This window comes from Bufo bufo, chromosome 6, assembly GCF_905171765.1.
Source record: "Bufo bufo chromosome 6, aBufBuf1.1, whole genome shotgun sequence".
Lineage (NCBI taxonomy): Eukaryota > Metazoa > Chordata > Amphibia > Anura > Bufonidae > Bufo > Bufo bufo.
The window spans coordinates 318887779-318907800 of NC_053394.1; the positions used below are offsets into that span (position 1 = coordinate 318887779).

The following is a 20022-nucleotide window of genomic DNA, read 5'->3' on the forward strand; positions in this document are numbered from 1 at the left end:
CGCTGTCTGTCTAATGACTACCTGGGTACGGCACAAGAGACTAGTCACCGCACAGTGGTCGCTGCCACCATGGCTTAGATACAGATTATTCAGCAACCCTGAAGTGACGTGATCATGACTAATACTGCTACTGATGAACGATATCATTCATAGGGGGAAAACACCTTCCTTTAGGGAACGTTTACTTATAGGGTATCTGTCAGCAGGATCAACCCTATCAAACCAGTCACTATGCCTGGTAGGGATGCCCCAGCTGATTAAAACCATACCTTTGACATCCCAATCTGTTGGGGCAATGCAGTGTTTCAAATAATATGCAAATTAGGACTTACAAGGGTTGCCCATCGAAAAATAAACTACAGTTTTCAAACCAACACTTCGATTTGAAGGCATTTGTAATTGCATGTAATTAAAAAAAATTGCAGTCACTTAGTTATTCAATAAAATGTATCTGTATAGCGCCACCTACTGTTTGTTTGTTTTTTAAATTCAATGTCCGTCTGAGATGGCCGCACATGCTCCGTTTGATCCTTCAACTGCCTCCTGAGCTGTGATAGGAGGAGCTGAGACACGCCTCCTGAGCTGTGATAGGCAGAGCTGAGACACGCCTCCTGAGCTGCAGCAGAAAAGACACTCCCCTTCAGCTGTCAGCTTGATATAAGTCTAGCAGAGCAATGAATGGGCAGAAGTCTGGATCCATGTGCTCATAAATTAAAGGGGTATACCCATCTCAGACACGGGGGCATATCGCGATTTGCTCCCATTGTCTGATAGGTGCTGGTCCCAACAGAGATGGGACCAGCACCTATCTAGTAAAACTGAGCCAGCAAAGTGAAGGAGGGCACACCGGGCATGAGTGGCCACCCTCCATTTATTTCTATGGAGCCACCGAAAATAGCCGAGCACTGGCTCGGCTATTTCCGTCAGCCCCATTGAAGTGAATGGAAGCGGTGGCTGCGCAAGTGCTGTGCGCTCCCCATTTGTTTTTATGGGGCTGACGGAAATAGATGAGTCAGCGCTCGACTACTTTCGGCAGACCCATAAAAAAGAATGGAGGGTGGCCGCACATGCTCAGTGCGCCCTCTTTCACTTTGCTGGCTCAGTTTACGAGATAGGTGCCCTAGAGATATGACCCCATTGTCTGAGATGGGAATATCTCTTTAAGTGCATCCTCCGGCAGAGCAGGGTCTATGAAAGACCAGCGTAAAAGGCAGTTCTTTAACTTAAAATTCTTCTTCGGCTCCAAAGAAGCGGCGGGAGCTCCTTGCAGTCCTACAATTTATCAAGCTCTGCACTGCAGAATTCTGGCTTCAAAAAGTAGCAAAATTGGGCTTTTGCAACTTTTTGGGCACATTAGCTCCAAAAATGTGCAACATTCTTCATTTTTACACCACTCACTCCAGAGGGTGGAAAAGTGGGTGTCCATTGCTAGGTTTTCACATCAGATGTAGCGCTAATTTTCTCGTAGACGAGTCCACTATACATTATAAAGAAACTATTATTCTGCATTATACATTGGAAACCCAGTAATGCTAACACAAAAATACAGAGAAATCCAGCTTCCATAAAAATTCCAGTTTATTTATGCAAAAATATAAAAAGCCATATACACAGACAACAGCGTCTACGCGTTTCACTCATGATATGAACTCATGACAGTAATGCTGCCACACACATTCAATAGCAGTCGGCCAAACAATCGTTCAGCTAATAGTTATCACTCTGGACTCCTCCATATAAATACACTTTAGGTTCAGCCAATTGTGTATCCGTAATCAATGGCGCGGGAGGAGAAAGACGCTGCCATATGCTTCTGGAAGAACAAAAGCATCGGGTGAAAATATTCAGTTCCGATTCTGTTGGGGAACTCCCCATACCAGTGCACTTCCATGACTGTATGTATTTTGCGGGCCACAAAAAAACGATGTCTATGTTGCATCCGTTTTTTTCTTTTGCAGACCCATTGTAACAATGCCTATCCTAGTCTGCAAAACGGACAAGAAAAGGACATGTTCTATTTATTTATTTATTTTTGGGACTGTGGAGCGGAAATATGGATGTGGAAAGCACATGGTCTGCTGTCCGTTTTTTTGCGCACACATAGAAATCAATGGGTCCGCAAAAAATGCACATTGGATACAGATCAAAAATACAGTTGTGTGAAAGGGGCCTACACAAACTGTCGGCCGAACACACCATTCTACTAATCTGCGTGGGATCTTAATGGGGCTGTGCCATGAAACACATTCTACGTTTTTCAAACCAGCACCTGGATCTGAATACTTTTGCATGTAATTAAAAAGTTTGTATAACCAGTCAGCTATTAACCAGTCAGCAATAAAATATGTATAGCGCCACCTGCTGTTTGTTCCTGTCCTTATTTCTTGTCCACCTCACTGGGGTGGTTGCATGTGCTCAGTTTTTATCTTCAGCTTCCAGCGGCGATTTTTTCTGTAAGAAACTATGGCAGTTACAGTGGAAAGAGCTGCAGCAGAAAGGACACCCCCCTCAGAAAGGACACACCCTCAGAAAGGACACCCCCCTCAGAAAGGACACCCCCCTCAGAAAGGACACACCCTCTGAGCTGCCAGCCTGAAACAAATCTAGCAGAACAAATGGGGCAATGAATGGGAATATTTCTGGATTCCTGTGGGTTACAGGGCTGGTTCTAGTTTTGTTTGGAAGGTATTGTTTTATGTTCTATATGGTGTCGGATTTTTATTTTTTACATCAGTCATGGCAGAACCCCTTTAACTCTTACTTTATTGTATGTATATCATTATGCAAACTGTATCAGCAAAATTAACTTTTTTGTAAGTCTATTAAAACTATCAAAGAGTACGGTAATCAAACCACAAATGTGAAGTTTACATTTTTCCGTGATTGCTTTTTACTCATTACGGTTTTACTGCCGCGTGTCACATCCATTCTTTTTTTTTAGAAAGTTATTTTGAAGGAAATATTTTTTAAGAGGTGACAGTAGGATATGGGGTTGTTTAATCTTCCTTCAAATTAAGTTCATTCCAAACTTGTTTCGAGCTCCACAAACTCTTCACAATCGATGCAAGGTGCCGGTGGGTTTGATATGAACGTGTTAAATGGAAAAAGGGAACAGGACTAGCAAATGGGATTAAGGGAAACGGAAGCAATTGAGCCCCCCCCCCCCCTTCATAAAACTAATGAGCCATTAGTAGATCCGCTGATACACGTAACAAGGCTTATGTAGCCAGCCTATTGCGAAGAATATTAAGCCTCTGCTTGCTGCTCGCCACTGTCTCCCTGCGCCCTGCAATGCCCGCGCTTTAAGTACAGACATCTGTCTGGAACACAGGGGAATTGTGGGAGTCGTGTATGGTTCCATTGTGCAAAGTGACCAGGACATTCTGGTTCTTTGGACATATTCCAGGCACTTCCTATCAGCTGCAGAGGATAAACATGGAGTTATGTGGGTCAGCAATGGCCACAAACTAGTACAGGATGCTGTCCAGTCTAGAAAATGCACCAAGGTCATTCAACCCTGCGCCTGGCACGGTGAATGTGTAATTCCCATGAATCTCATCTAGAAAGCTTTCTGCTCACTCTCTGAATTCATGAATGACAGCACAACAAGTGATCGATTTGGATGAAGACCTGTTAACGGGCAGAGAAAATGCTCTGAAGCTCCCTGTAAATTGATTCTGTACATTGAAATGGCAGCAATCTTGAAACCACCATAATCTGGAACAGGCCAGAAGAAGGTCCTAATGGTGCCGTGTAACGTGTGGTGACAAGCATAATTACATACCAGATGTATAAATATGTGAACCTAATGGTTAGAAATGATGCATCATGGGACTTCTCTACAGCAAATGTAATTAGGAATTATTCCTGAATTCAAACCATACCATCACTGGCATCCTCATGAGTATCATCATCATCTTTAGCTTCGGGTCTTCTTAAAGGTCTTTCATCTACAAATTCAATACCGTATATACTCGAGTATAAGCCGACCCGAATATAAGCCGAGGCCTCTAATTTGACCCCAAAAAAATGGGAAAAATTATTGACTCGAGTATAAGACTAGGGTGGGAAATGCAGCAGCTACTGGTAAATTTCAAAAATAAAAATAGATACCACCTAAATGCAGAGTGTGTGCATATATATGTGTATTATATACACACATCTGCAAGAGGGTGACTCAGATTGATGGGAGTCTGACTCTGACTCCCTGTATTTAATGCAGAGTGTGTGCATTATATACATACACACTCTGCATTAAATACAGGGAGTGAGACTCCCATCAACTGGGCATTTATTTATTTATTTTTTTATATTTATCAGGTTGTTTATTTTTATTTTTTTTGTTCCCCCCCTCCCTACTTCATACTTGGCCAGGGAGGGGGGCTGTCCAGGGGGAGGGGGGGATGTCCAGGGGGAGGGGGGGCTGTCCAGGGGGAGGGGAGGCTGTGCAGGGGCCGGTACTTACTGCCGGTGTAAATCTCGCGGTCTGCTCCCAGTGTAAATCTCGTGGCCCGCGTGTCTCGCGAGATTTACACTGGGAGCTTAACAGAGGTGCCGCGCGGACGTGCTGGGAGCTGACCGGAGCAGCTGTAAAGGTCAGTAACAGCTTCTCCGGCCCCAAACATGTCATGGTCTGTATTATGGCAATGTAAGTTGCCATAATACAGACCTAGACTCAAGTATAAGACGAGGGGGCTTTTTGAGCACAAAAATATGTGCCAAAAAACTTGTCTTATACTCGAGTATATACGGTACTACCTTTCACCTAGCGAGATCCGTTGCTTCGTTCTGGAGAAAATGTACTTTTGTTCCATATGCAAATGTGAAGTGCACTGGGGGCGGCCCCATGCCACTCTGTGCACCCTTGCTCCTTCTGTTTCCTCCTGCAGTCCTTACCTTCTTGATTGGTAAGACCAGATGAGATGACCATGCAGGATAAAGGGTTTCTAATTTATAAGCCATTCAAACGCTGATCAGGCTGTACAAATTAAATGGTTGTACCTGAAGCACGTGGTCCATGTCCTTCATGTTCATTGTATTAAATGTAGTTCTAAGCACCAACAGATCAGGCCAAATAATGGATGTGTAGACCATATACCATAATAATGTCTCCTGAGGACCATAATGTGAGCCCAAATAAAAAAAATCTTCAAAGGGGTTGTCCACAGGTCCTACAAAAATAACTAGAGGGTCCTAGTTCTGGGGCCCTAAGTATTTGCACAAGTGTTTAATCTGCTTGCAGTGCCACCACAGGGGAAATGGCAGAATTACAAGGTACCAGATGAAATAAATGGGCTCAAACATGGCAGGTCCTCCAGAGACAAAGGGGGAAATTTATAATCTCCCTGCACCACAAAAGTGGTGTTAAAAATTCGCACACACGTTTTACGCTGCCCTTGCCACTTTTCAGAAAAGGGGTCTGGCCGCCCGTTGCTATGACAAATACATTTAATTTACACCAGTTTTCAGGAGCAAATGAATCCAGAAATCTAGGGCAGCTCAGAGCTACCTTAGATTTCTGTTTAGGCGCATCCTCTGGCAGATAAATCTCCCCTAAAGACTCTCATTGTAGCCGCTCTCTGCTCCAGGTAATTGAGAGACATCTCCAAAATGGGGCTTTTTTTGAAATATATTTCCAATGTCTATCTTTTCACACAGCAGCTGAAATCCCAAACCTATAGTGCATGACCTATAAACCCTCCTCCAACATGCAAATGTCCTACCAGAAGACAGATGGAAAGCGGCTGGTGATAATTTGCAGATTGCTATGTCATCAGTAATTATTAATGGAGTATGGCGCTCTACTGAAGCTACTTGACATATCTTCTAGTATTGATATCACCGGCATGTCAGTGGTGTATGAAAAGAGTCTACTCTGTATCATGTCACAGATCTGTCACCCTTCGATCACAGGTCCCTGCTAACAAGCTTCAGCAGCAGCTTTCTCTCAGACTCTACTGAGGCCCGGGAGGTGCTTGGTAAATCAGGCAGGAGGCAGCATTCATTTGCACCTCTCCAGACAGAAGCTGTGTGTGCATCCTCACACCTCAGACAAAATGTTACTAGGAGAGATGCCTTCTCCCCACCATGACAGTGTGAGCCTCACCGGGCTGACACGAGCACCATTTGCTCATACATTTCCCTCTCACACATTGTAAAACCTTACAAAGAACAAACAGGAGTCGAAGAAAACAGCCCTCAAAAACCAGAATGAAAGGTGCCACGTTGCTCGATGCTACAAATGACAACAATAATGAAAGTGCCTACCATCTTGCAACACATTGAAGAAGGAAGGCAAGGTGTGTACTTACACACGCACCAAAAATTGACAAAAGACATCAAAAAGAGTACAACATAATTGCACAGGGTTAGGGAGATTCAGACCCCCTGTATGGTCAGTTTCAACCTATGCAGGGCTCTAAGCACCGTAACATTATCAAACATGGGAGGAGGGACCAGTAATCTCCCCATTCTCCCAGAAGGGTTCAGAGAGATGTGTGGCAATCGTGTGGTAGCTCAGTGTGCAGAGCAATAAGACGACCGGCCATTTGGAACACTCTCAGTGGCCTGGAGACTACTGGAAAGGGATAATTACTGCTAAAAGGGTTAATTTAATGTTGCTAAGTTGAAGAGGACCTTTCATCAGTTTTGACATAGGCTAATTATGGTATTACCTTGTAGGGCGGCCCTCACTGATGCCTGGCTGTGAGCGGTCCGCTCTGATTGGATCGCGCTCACAGCCAGTGAGAAGGAGACGCCCACAGCAGAAGACTGCGTCTCTGCCCCGTTGCGAAGTTACAGCTCATTACAATACAGCGAGTCAAAATAAGGGGGACCACAGCGGACGAAAGGGGGGGGGGGGTTTCTTTTGAAAAAGAAAATACACCCATGGCATCAGTGGGGGCCGCCCTACAAGGTAATACCATAATTAGCCTATGTCAAAACTGATGAAAGGTCCTCTTTAAATGCTGTGATTTGTTGTCAAAGCACGTATTTCTTTAGGCACTGTGTATACCTAATAGCAACATATGGACAGTGTATGGTTAATTAACTGGCAGACCTGGTTAGGTTACCAGGGTGATGGCCTGGGTCCGTCCCCTGGTCAGTTAGTATAGCCTTAGCAGAGCAGAGCTACAGTCAAGACCTACATGTGCAAGCTCCTGCAAACTAGGCCCAGTCAAGAAAGCGTTTCTCTCTGACACTACAGATGCCAAAAAAGCAACTCCTGAATGAAAGAGACCAGCCATCTTAGAAGGTCCAGAACCATAAAGCCAGTGCAAGATAGCGACTTCAAGTTATGTGCTCATTTATGGCAGAAAGACTTCACTGCTGTGGAAGGGATGTATTGCCCTCCGGCACCCACCACACTTTGAGACAGACTGGCAATCCAGATTTAAATTCTGCGCCCCACAGCCTGGGAACTGCAGAAAGGGTTAACAAGAACAGAATAGTATGTCTGTGGTTATTGGGAGAAAATGCAAAGTGTCCTTTGAAGGAGAGTGTGGAGCACTACTATTATCATTATTGTTGCTGCCTATACACAACTATTGGGAGGAGACTATACTTTGATATCATTTGGAACAGTGCCTTTTGTGGCTCTATGTACTACTCAATTTGGCTAAAAATTTACCGCTGCCTGATTATTGACTCCATTGTCCATCCACCAGCCCTGCATCCATACTCCTGCCTTGCATCCTGCCAACCAGCTAACATCAAGGGAAGCCCAACTACCATCAGACAGAAGAAACGGTGCGCCCTCTATTCACTGTGCACAAACCGGACAGTGTCAAAGTGAGGACTGCCACTATAAACTGTGAGTACTCTTACCCATCTCAGGGCCACAACCAGCACTCCCATCCTCTCTGCCCGACGACTTCCTTGTGGCTTGCTGCACGTTGACAGAAGAAACTGTAAAAAGGTTTTCTATAAAGGATGGGACATTATCTTGTCTTGGCTCTATCGTAATGTGTCCACAGTAACATAATGTCCAGGGTGGATATGACAAAATACCGCCTCAGTAGGTGATCAGGCATAAAATACTACGTGAAGCGAGGCGCACTGCTGGAGCGGCATGCTCCGAACCAATAATCCGATGACACTAATACACAGTAATTACTTCCAGTACTTCAAGAAAAGCTTGTAGACCTCCAACAGTTGTAAGATGTCACAGCGACCATGCCCCTGCCCAGTACCTAAAATATTCACTCTCTCATTAATACTCATGAATATTTATATCACTCCAGAAGGCGGCTTCTTCTTGAGCACATTCAGAGAGACTTATCTATATGCATCTGTACTGCTGCTTACTTACCCAATTTCTAAGCAACAATTTACTATTTGCTTGTGCAAAATGTGGATGAAGGACAGGAAGGTGGAAAGTTACTCTCCAGAAAAATGTGGATGAAGGACAGGAAGGTGGAAAGTTACTCTCCAGACAAATGTGGATGAAGGACAGGAAGGTGGAAAGTTACTCTCCAGACAAATGTTATATAACAGCCAAGAATGGGCGCAATAAAAAACCTGTCTAATTTTTTATGGGGTCCTCCAAATACAAAGCACACCACTGTAAAGTATAGACTTTGTTAAGGATATCCTGTCACATTGAACATGGTGTTTCAGTTGCAGGCAGCTTGTTATAGAGCAGGAGGAGCTGACCAGACTGATATATAATTTTATGGGAAAAGATTCAGTAAAAAGTGCATTTCAATTATTTACATTCCTGCTCATTCTGGGCTTTGAAGTCAAGGAGGAGGTCCTATCAGTGATTGACAGCTATGCACAGTCAGAGGAACGGGTGTCAATCACTGATAGGACCTCTTCCTTGACTTCAGAGACCAGAATGTGAAGGATTTTAATGAAATGAAATGCAAGTTCGATAGTTTTGTGGGAAAAGATTTAGGATATCAGTCTGCAGTTCCTCCTGCCCAGTAACATGCTGCCTGCAAATTACGCTGGACTTTCATGGTGACAGGTTCCCTATAAAAAAGCAAGAGCTAATTTTCTCTTCACAGACATGTCAGCTAGACACATTTCCTTGCAAGACATATTTGACTGCCCTGGAGCTTAATTGTCAATTACTAAAGTCTGATTACCATAAATTGTCAGAAATAAATCAAACACTTAAAGGGCTTCTGTCACCCCACTAAACTGATTTTTATCTTTTTGTGTACTTATAATCCCTATACTGCGATATTGCTATACCTTATGTTATTAATAATTTTCGTTCAGTAGATTTTGCAAAAAACTTACTTTTATGATATGCTAATTACCTTTCACCGAAAGAGAAGACGTCATCGGCGCAGGCGCACTGAGGGAGTGCTGAGGAGGCGAGCCTCCTTATCTCAGAGCGCCTGCGCCGAATCAACACAGGCGCGCGATTTTTGAAATGCTGACAGGGCTGGCCGGAGGAGGAGATCCCGGCTGGCCCTGTCAATCAACAGAAGGAGGGGGCGGTTTTCTGCGGCTGCTACCAGCAAGTAGACGCCCTACTTGCTGGTAGAAAGGTAATTACCATATCATAAAAGTAATTTTTTTGCAAAATCTACTGAACGAAAATTATTAATAACATAAGGTATAGCAATATTGCAGAATAGGGATTATAAGTACACAAAAAAATAATAATCAGTTTAGTGGGGTGACAGAAGCCCTTTAAAGAAGTACCAGTAAGGGTGGGCTCTCATGTGGCGGATAGGCGGCAGATTTACCAATGCAGATTTTCGTGAGGCACATTCACAGCATTGTACAGAACCGGCAAAGTGGATGACATTTTAAGATATCCCATCCACAAGGCTAAAAAAAAAAACTGACCTGTGGTGTGGATTTGAAATCTGCAGCATGTAAAATTTACACTTTGGATCTTCACCAGATATTTCACCCTTTGCAATGGACAGCATGAAATCAACCGCTATTTCTGTAGCAAAAAATGTGTGAGACATGACATATTTTCTGCGGATCCAGAAAATAATTATCTACTCCAAACTAGTGGTCTCCAACTTGTGGCTCCCCAGCTGTTTCAAAGTGATGCTGAGAGTTGTAGTTTGGTAACAGCTGGAGAGCCACAGGTTGGAGGCCACTGGTCTGGAGCACCTAAGAATGGCCTGATCAAACAGATCAACGTTTGCCTGGATTGATAACCAATGACAAAATTAATGGTCGTGTTATCACAGCAGGTAAATTGTAATAGTTCCTTACTGCATGGCCCATCTAGGGTGTACCGGGGAAGTGAGAAGTCGGGAAGCTTTGGTTTCTGGTAATCAAAACAGTCAAGTAGACAGAACACAATATATAGATAGCCAGAGGACCTACTACCGGTATATGTATACTAAATCCAAAAGCGACAGAATATAGGTTAAATGGCATCAACGACTAATGTTCAGAGGATAGTAATTAACATTCCCCTCCACTTTATAATAAATGCATGAAAACACTGTATGGAACACCCTCACAAATGAACCTACCCAAGCGACTCTATGCACCCCGATCTGTGGCCAGCAAAGTACATCCTGTAGCGCACTAAACAAAAGCCAGTCTAGACTATGAAACGCCTATTCTGGGACGGCTGCCCATGTGTGTGACTGAGCAAATTGCCCAACGAAATGTATTCCCTTCTAACATTCCCTGCAGATGGGCAGGTGGACCTAGCAACTTCTAGGGAACTTTAGCTTTGCTTGAGAAATGTGTGAAATTGAGTATTATGAGAACATTGAATGTATTGGGTTTAACTGTTCCCATAATCCTTGATACCTTATAGCTTTATACCGTAAAATCCCAAGGCAATTTGTGCTGAAATGGTACTGTTAGTATGATTTTAATCCATTTCTAATTTCTATCATGGTTCACATTCAGACTACCCTTACCTTACCTGTGGATGGTGTGAATGTATGTTGGGCATTTTCTCCAAGCCTCAGTCCATAAAAATAGGAGAGAGAGTAGCACATGGGATGGAGAAAGAGAAAGGAGCATAAATGCTGAAACCCGCTATCCCAGCATAGAGGGTGTGGTAGTGTGAACCAACATTACAACAGGCCCGGTGTTTCAATTTATGACTTTAAGGGTTTTTCGGGGATTTTGATATTGACAGCCTATCCTTTAGTCCTTTAGAATAGCTCATTAATATCAGAGGTCCGACTCCAGGCCCCTCCACCAATCAGCTGTATGAAGAGGCCGTGGTGCTCCATGAGCACTTATTCCTCTTCCTGGGTCATGTGACATCACGTTCATCGGTCAAGTGAATGGGCCTGAGCTGCAATACCAAGCACAGCCGCTATCAAATTGACCGCGGTGTGTTCGGTAACCTGCAAGGAGGCCACGTCGCTCATCAGTGCTCCGGTGAGTGTCCTGGCTTTCTCATACAGCTGATCTCAGTGGGGGTGCCAGGAACTGGACCCCCAGCAATCTCATATTGATGACCTATCTTGATGATTGGCCATCAATATGAAAATCCTGGAGAACCCCTTTAAACTGATAAAACCAAAGACTAGTGGCAAAAAAGTGAAAGAAAAGCATGACCTAGTTTCCACCATCCTCCTCTGATAATATTGACACCTAGCAGCTATTGAGTGTTTGGATTTCTTACATTAAAAACAATGATGAGACTACATAAAACGATGGTATAAGGTTCAAAACATCTTGGTACCCAACACATTGAAGTGCAATTATACCTTTTGGAGGTATGCTAAATATTATATCAGAAAAGAGCAAACGTCACAATCCTCTAATATAATACTGCTACCACAGGGACAACCAATAGCTATGGTATAAGAGTCTGATGTTCATTTATATATTCATGAGATTTAAAAATAAAATTAAGCTCCCATAAACATCTCTTCATATGGATTGAATAATACCAGTGACATATAGCATGACTTGTGAGTAGTAGTGCGGAGTAGTAGTGCAGCCAGGCAAGGATTGTACATTTACATTGATCAATCTCTGCAGCCATCATCTTAGTGCATTTTCCAACATGAATGATAATGATCCAACCAATTGCCAGATCTCTGCAACTGCAGACAATTTAGACATCTCAGTGGAAAGGAAATATATTCAAATAGAGGAAAATAACATCAAAATTCTGTCCAAAGATAAGTGGTCATTTGTTTTCCATGGCAACTGGATTGCAAAGTACTGCAAATGAGCTATAATAATATACCGTCATGCAACAGACAAAAAACAATTATCCCGATGCCCCTCTTCACAATCATACATTGTCTAATCGCAACTCCTATGTGTAGCGGTACTTGTAATCGTTATTATCATTATTGATGTGCTTGTTCTTGTCACCATGCCTTTTATTAAAGTCCTAAAACTCTGAGGTGAGGTGGACCTAATAGTGGAACTACCCTTCTCATAGCAGGTCCTCCTGGCTCCTATTGAGGTCATCAACAGCTCAGGGTGGCCATATCCACACAGGTGGTTTAAAACTGGAGCAGGACTACTTCACTCCAGTGATGTTATGAGGTGAGGTAAACCTGATGGTGGAACTACCCTTCTCATAGCAGGTCCTCCTGGCTGCTATTGAGGTCATCGACAGCTCAGGATGGTCAGATCCACACAGGTGGTTTACAACTGAGCAGGACTACTTTGCTCCTGTGACATTATGAGGTGAGGTGGACCCGATAGTGGAACTACCCTTCTCATAGCAGGTCCTCCTGGCTGCTATTGAAGTCAACGACAGCTCAGTATGGTCATATCCACACAGGTGGTTTAACCCCTTAAGGACTCAGCTCTATTTCACCTTAAGGACTTGGCCATTTTTTGCAAATCTGACCAGTGTCACTTTAAGTGCTGATAACTTTAAAACGCTTTGACTTATCCAGGCCATTCTGAGATAGTTTTTTCGTCACATATTGTACTTCATGACACTGGTAAAATGAAGTAAAAAAAATTCATTTTTATTTATAAAAAAATACCAAATTTACCCAAAAATTTAAAATAATTGCAAATTTCCAAGTTTCAATTTCTCTACTTTTATAATACATAGTAATACCTCCAAAAATAGTTATTACTTTACATTCCCCATATGTCTACTTCATGTTTGTCATTTTGGGAATGATATTTTATTTTTTGGGGATGTTACAAGGCTTAGAAGTTTAGAAGCAAATCTTGAAATTTTTCTGAAATTTTCAAAAACCCAATTTTTAGGGAGCAGTTCAGGTCTGAAGTCACTTTGCGAGGCTTACATAATATAAACCACCCAAAAATTACCCCATTCTAGAAACTACACCCCTCAAGGTATTCAAAACTGATTTTACAAATGTCGTTAACCCTTTAGGTGTTCCACAAGAATTAATTTCACTTTTTTGGCAGATTTTCCATTTTAATAATTTTTTTCCAGTTACAAAGAAAGGGTTAACAGCCAAACCAAACTCAATATTTATGGCCCTGATTCTGTAGTTTACAGAAACACCCCATATGTGGTCGTAAACCGCTGTACAGGCACACGGCAGGGCGCAGAAGGAAAGGAATGCCATACGGTTTTTGGAAGGCAGGTTTTGCTGGACTGTTTTTTTTTTACACCATGTCCCATTTGAAGCCCCCCTGATGCACCCCTAGAGTAGAAACTCCATAAAAGTGACCCCATCTAAGAAACTACACCCCTCAAGGTATTCAAAACTGATTTTACAAACGTTGTTAACCCTTTAGGTGTTCCACAAGAGTTATTGGCAAATGGAGATGAAATTTCTGAACTAAAATTTTTGGGCAAATTTTCCATTTTAATCCATTTTTCCCAGTAACAAAGCAAGGGTTAACAGCCAAACAAAACTCAATATTTATGGCCCTGATTCTGTAGTTTACAAAAACACCCCATATGTGGTCGCAGGGCGCAGAAGGAAAGGAATGCCATACGGTTTTTGGAAGGCAGATTTTGCTGGACTGGTTTTTTTGACACCATGTCCCATTTGAAGCCCTCCTGATGCACCCCTAGAGTAGAAACTCCCAAAAAGTGACCCCATTTTAGAAACTACAGGATAGGGTGGCAGTTTTGTTGGTACTAGTTTAGGGTAAATATGATTTTTGGTTGCTCTATATTACACTTTTTGTGAGGCAAGGCAATAGAAATAGCTGTTTTGGCACCGTTTTTATTTTTTGTTATTTACAACATTCATCTGACAGGTTAGATCATGTGATATTTTTATAGACCAGGTTGTCACGGATGCGGCGATACCCAATATGTATACTTTATTTTATTTATGTAAGTTTTACACAATGATTTCTTTTTTGAAACAAAAAAATCATGTTTTAGTGTTTCCATAGTCTGAGAGCCATAATTTTTTCAGTTTTTGGGCGATTACCTTGGGTAGGGTATGATTTTTGTGGGATGAGATGACGGTTTTATTGGCACTATTTTGGGGTGCGTGTGACTTTTTGATCGCTTGCTATTACACTTTTTGTGATGTAAGGTGACAAAAAATGGCTTTTTTTACACCGGTTTTTTTTTTTTTTTTTTTTTACGGTATTCACCTGAAGGGTTTGGTCATGTGATATTTTTATAGAGCAAGTTATTACGGACGCTGCGATACCTACTATTATGTATACTTTTTTTTTATTTATGTAAGTTTTACACAATGATTTCATTTTTTAAGCAAAAAAAATCATGTTTTAGTGTTTCCATAGTCTGAGAGCCATAATTTTTTCAGTTTTTGGGCGATTACTTTGGGTAGGGTATGGTTTTTGCGGGATTAGATGACGGTTTTATTGGCACTATTTTGGGGTGCATATGAATTTTTGATCGCTTGCTATTACACTTTTTGTGATGTAAAGTGACAAAAAATTGTTTATTTAGCACAGTTTTTATTTTTTATTTTTTTACAGTGTTTATCTGAGGGGTTAGGTCATGTGATATTTTTATAGAGCCGGTCTATACGGACACGGCGATACCTAATATGTATACTTTTTTTTTATTTATGTAAGTTTTACACAATAATATCATTTTTGAAACAAAAAAATGATGTTTTAGTGTCTCCATATTCTGAGCCATAGTATTTTTATTTTTTGGGCGATTGTCTCAGGTAGGGGCTCATTTTTTGCGGGATTAGGTGACGGTTAGATTGGTACTATTTTGGTGGGCAAACACCTTTTTGATCGCTTGCTGTTGTACTTTTTGTGATATAAGGTGACAAAAAAATGGTTTATTTAGCACAGTTTTTATTTTTTATTTATTACGGTGTTCATCTGAGGGGTTAGGTCATGTCATATGTTTATAGAGCCGGTCGATACGGACGCGGCGATACCTAATATGTATACTTTTTTTTCCCTATTTTTTTCTAACTTTATTTGGGGAAAATTACGTTTTTGTTTATTTTTACTTGAAACTTACATTTTTTTGGGGGGGGGAAACTTTATTTTTTCAACTTTATTTTTACTTTATTTTTTGTCCCACTTTGGGACTTCAGCTTTTGGGGGTCTAATCCCTTTTACAATGCATTCCAATACTTCTGTATTGGAATGCATTGGCTGTATGAGTAATACTGTGTGTATTACTCATACAGCTTCCGGCCTGTGGGATCCAGGGGTCTGGATCTCACAGGCTCGTCACCGTAAGGCAGCGCGATGCCTTCCTTAGACATCGCGCTGCCTTCCATGCCATCGGGTCCCCCCTACAGCCGCATGGGGACCCGATGGCACCGCCGCCCGCTGCCCGCCGGATAAGGTAAAAGCTGCAAACCGCAGGTCTGAATTGACCTGCGGTTTGCAGCGATCGCCGACACGGGGGGGGGTCACGGGAAAGCCCCCCCCCCCCCCCGGGGCGTTGTGACAGGATGCCCGCTGAATGATTTCAGCGGACATCCTGTTGCGATTAACCCGCGCCGCAATCGCGATTTAAAGTTAGGACGTACCGGTACGCCCTGAGTCCTTAAGGACTCGGGAAACAGGGCGTACCGGTACGTCCTAAGTCCTTAAGGGTCCATTCACACGTCCATAGAATGTGTCCGCACCCGTTCCGCAATTATCTGGAACGGGTGCGGACTCATTCATTCTCTATGGGGCAAGAATGGATGCGGACAGCACACAGTGTGCTGTCTACATCCGCATTTCCGGAGTGCGGCCCCGAACCTCCGGTCCGCGGCTCCAGAAAAAATAGAACATGTCCTATTCTTGTCCGCAATTGCAGACAAGAATAGGCAGTTCTATGGGGGTGTCGGCCGGGTGTATTGCGGATCCGCAATACACTATGGACGTGTGAATGGACCCTTAAACTGAGCAGGACTACTTTGCTCCAGTGACATTATGAGGTGAGGTGGACCTGATGGTTGTGCTGGATTTGAAAAACATATCTTCTTTTTTCCAAAAACACTGCAACAACTGCCCATAGGTTGTGTGTGGTACGGCAGCTCAGCCCTGTTTATATCAATGCAAAATAATGGACAGGTGTGCTGATGTTTCTGGATAAAAACAGTCATATTCCTCTAACCCTGAACAACTGTTGTCAGCAGGATTGACGCATACTGCCTGGTAGGGTTGGTCCTGCTGATTAGAATGATACCTGTATGGTGAAAATTAGTTGCAGCTTTCCCAAGAAAGAAGACTTTTTGTTATGCAAATGAGGGCTTAAACGCACAGTGGGGCGGGGGCTAGCACCTCAGATTTCCTGAGCTGGCCACACCTCTCAGGGCACTGATGCCGTCATTTTCAGGAAGAATCTGAGTATTTTTTCTTAGGAACGCCACAACTGATTTCTACAAGACAGGTATCATTTCAATCAGCACAGTCAACCCTACCAAACAGAATGAAGTTTAATAGGGTTGATCTTGTGCCCTTTAAGTGTCCACTAAACATAGAACCTACCACAATTACAACTATTAATCTGACATTTTCGGATTAGGGCAAATCCACATTAGAACACAATTCTACTTACCTTTTTTAATACACTGTCTAACGTTTCTGGACGGCTGATATCAAAACAAATGAGTACAGCATCAGATTCTGGGTATGCCAGAGGACGGACATTGTCATAATACGCTGAGCCTGCAAATGGAGAAACACATTAGCCAATTCCATTCAATGTCTCTATATCTTATCCTAGAGCTAAGAGAGATTAGTAAATGTCCTCCTATCACTTACACACTATATTACAGCAATAAAACGTTCAGGAGAAAATACATTAAGGTCTTGTACTTATGGTTAGAAAGAAAAGCGATATTAGAAGTTGTCCAGCACATCATGCCCATGGTCTTTTCTGGCGTGCGGCAGATAATTAGATTTTACAGAACCTTTTGGCCTTTTGAAAGCAACCATCTTGCGGTATTATTCACCGCACCTCCCTGCTCCACAGCTTTCACAATGGGAAAGACACCCAATGTATATGCAGAACACGTGAACTGAACAAAGCTCAATATCGAAAAGTGACAGCCTCTAGGTTACTCCTCAAGTCTGTCTTTTCCCAGAAACAATGCCACCCTTGTCCATGGGTTGTGTTTGGTACTTCAGTTTATCCTCATTAAGTGAAGCTACAATACCGGACAAAGCCAGGGACGAGAGTGGCCCTATTTCTGGAAAAGAGCACACCCTTTTTTTTTCCTAATTCTGAACTGAAAATGTTCATTAGGAGCCTACAAATTCCTCCATTTTGGATACATTCTGGTGACCACGAGTACAACTATTGCTAATACAAAGCAGAAAGTAAATGTAAACCCTGGACAACCATTAAAACAACCCAATGCACCAAAAGAGAATATATTCCCTTACAGACTATAGACTACTGTCAGTGATGACCTATAGTCAGGTGGCAGGAACGCGGGTCAGGCATGAAGAATCGTAGATGCGCTGTTGAACTGGAGAATCTCTAATGCTCTGCTTTCCTCTGCATATCTGTAAATGATTCCTCTTTATATCAGGGCAATTTGCAATACGTGAAAAAACACCAAGAAGACGTGAAACAGAAAGGAAACATAAGTAGAATGAATGTGAGCCGAGATGCAGCTTGTGATTTAAGATGGATTTACACAAGCCTTTTATCGTTCCTACAAACGCTTGTTCCCGATAATTTGCCCAACTAAAGGTGCCGCAGATCACCGGATGAACGAGCAAAACACTCGTTCACCCGGTGAAATGATTGGAGGTGCGGACGGCGCTTCCTTCCTGACAATCAGCTGCTCCTCGGATGGTGTAAATGAGCCTTTGCACACAGGCTGTGAAAACATGACAGTCTTTGAGCAACCGTTCATGTGTGATAAGTGTTACAACGGCACAAGACATCTAGAGTAAGCCCTTGAGGAGCCGGAGAGGCGAATGAGAGTGGCTCTGACTATAGGATGTGTCACAGTGATTTCCCTCAGGCCGTTGCTCCCGAGCCAATGCAGTAAGAGGAGGGTACATCCTTTCCCTGGGGGCACTCCTTGTTGTTGGTGCTCTTGTCTGATGATAGTTTAGGGTGCCCTTGTGTTAGTGGTTGTTTGAATGTCTGGCAGGAGGTGTAGTGATAAAATGGCCAGCGTATGGTGTGGTAGGAGTCAGGAAACCAGGCCAGAGGTAGAAGAATAAACAATAGTGGTAGGTTGTGGTGGCTCACTAACAAGTAGTTAAGGTATGGTGCTGCAAGCTCATATAGAGGGAATCACCCCACCCTCTCTTAAAAGGCAAATGTAGTAATAGGAAAATGAGCGAGCACTCATACACTTGGCAACCAGATTGACATGTGCAGAAAATATTTATTAAATCCCCATAAAATACAGGTAATAAAATTTATAAGAACAATGTAGCAATAATATACAACATTACAGTCACATATATTGTGGTAGATATGATCGATACTATATTCAATAAAAATATTCGATAAATTGAATGGTAGAAAATTCAATGTTGAAATATTCAATAGAATATTCGATACCACTCAATAGTGTCGAGAAATTCAATAATATATATCACACCAAAAAAACTTCAAGTAGATGCTGTTATTTGGGAAGGAGGAGGTATTATCTTCTAGCGCTCTATCCCAATTTGGAAAACTGAATGTCACTGAAAATGTTGTAGGTGTATTCACTGGGAGCTCAATATGTTCATAAAGTGTCCACAGGAATCCTGATAATGTGAAAAGTCTCTTATAGCATATAGCAGAAGAATAAACGTCTCTTCTTACTTGCAAAATAGTTGTTGTACATCCAGCAATAATCTGTACATAGTGTAAATCCTTTTCCTAAATGATGTCTGGTATGTAGTCTGCCAAAGTGACAAATAATGACACTTTTGGTTTGCTATGTTGCACTCTCTGTAGAATCTATGGCTAGCAACTGTAATCTGGCAATTATGGCTGTAGTTTCCACTGCGGGGGACAGGTCTTAGAGGCATGTCTGGCCAGAAGGTGGCTAATTGCGATGGGTGTCTGGAATCCCTCATAACTGTAATCCCTCACAGGCAGCAGAGCTTGGTTAGCTGTAGTCGCAGAATGTCTGCCTCCATGAATTGAACACTACTGCTTTCATGAAAACCCAATAAATGACCCCATGAAAATGGCCAGGCTGCCCCCACGCAACCTGCCAAGCTTCCCCCATGAAATCTGCAGGACTTACCCCATATCCCATAAATAGTGCCAGAATGACCCCATCAATAATTCTGAACAGCCCCAATGAATAGTGCCAGGGTGCCCAGTTGCTCTCACGTCATTTCCTCTCCTGCAACTGATCTCTGATAGGACTGGCTACATGAAGTAAGTACATCAAAAGGGATATGCACTATACCCCAATTACAAGTCCCATAAAAGTGGCATAGGTGACCATACATATTAGCTAGAAATAGGTTGATGGTGGAACCACCATTGAAAGTGTGATCATTTGGTAACTTATCATTTCATTGACATGGCCATACACATTTAAATTTAATTCCAATATCCAAGGCATGACACTGTTGCCCTCTGTCTAACCCAGTCTCTGGTTTTGACTCTACTTCTGAGATCATGGGCCTGCCCGTCCTTTTCCCATATAGATCAGGTTTTAAAACATATTTGCATAGATGATTAGTAGATCTTTACCTCCTCCTGTAATACTCTCTGCTGTTACGTATGATCTAATTATTACCTCTCGTCACATA

At 42.5% G+C, this 20022-nt stretch overlaps 1 protein-coding gene across 1 annotated transcript in view; it reads right to left on the reverse strand.

The window, feature by feature from the left end:
• The window catches only part of RND2 (Rho family GTPase 2), a 95844-nt gene that overhangs the window by 15555 nt on the left and 60267 nt on the right, over positions 1-20022 (reverse strand). Inside the window, exon 3 of the mRNA XM_040436517.1 lies at positions 16856-16965. Coding sequence (XP_040292451.1) covers positions 16856-16965 — 110 coding nt within the window. The remainder of the gene's footprint in view (positions 1-16855; positions 16966-20022) is intronic.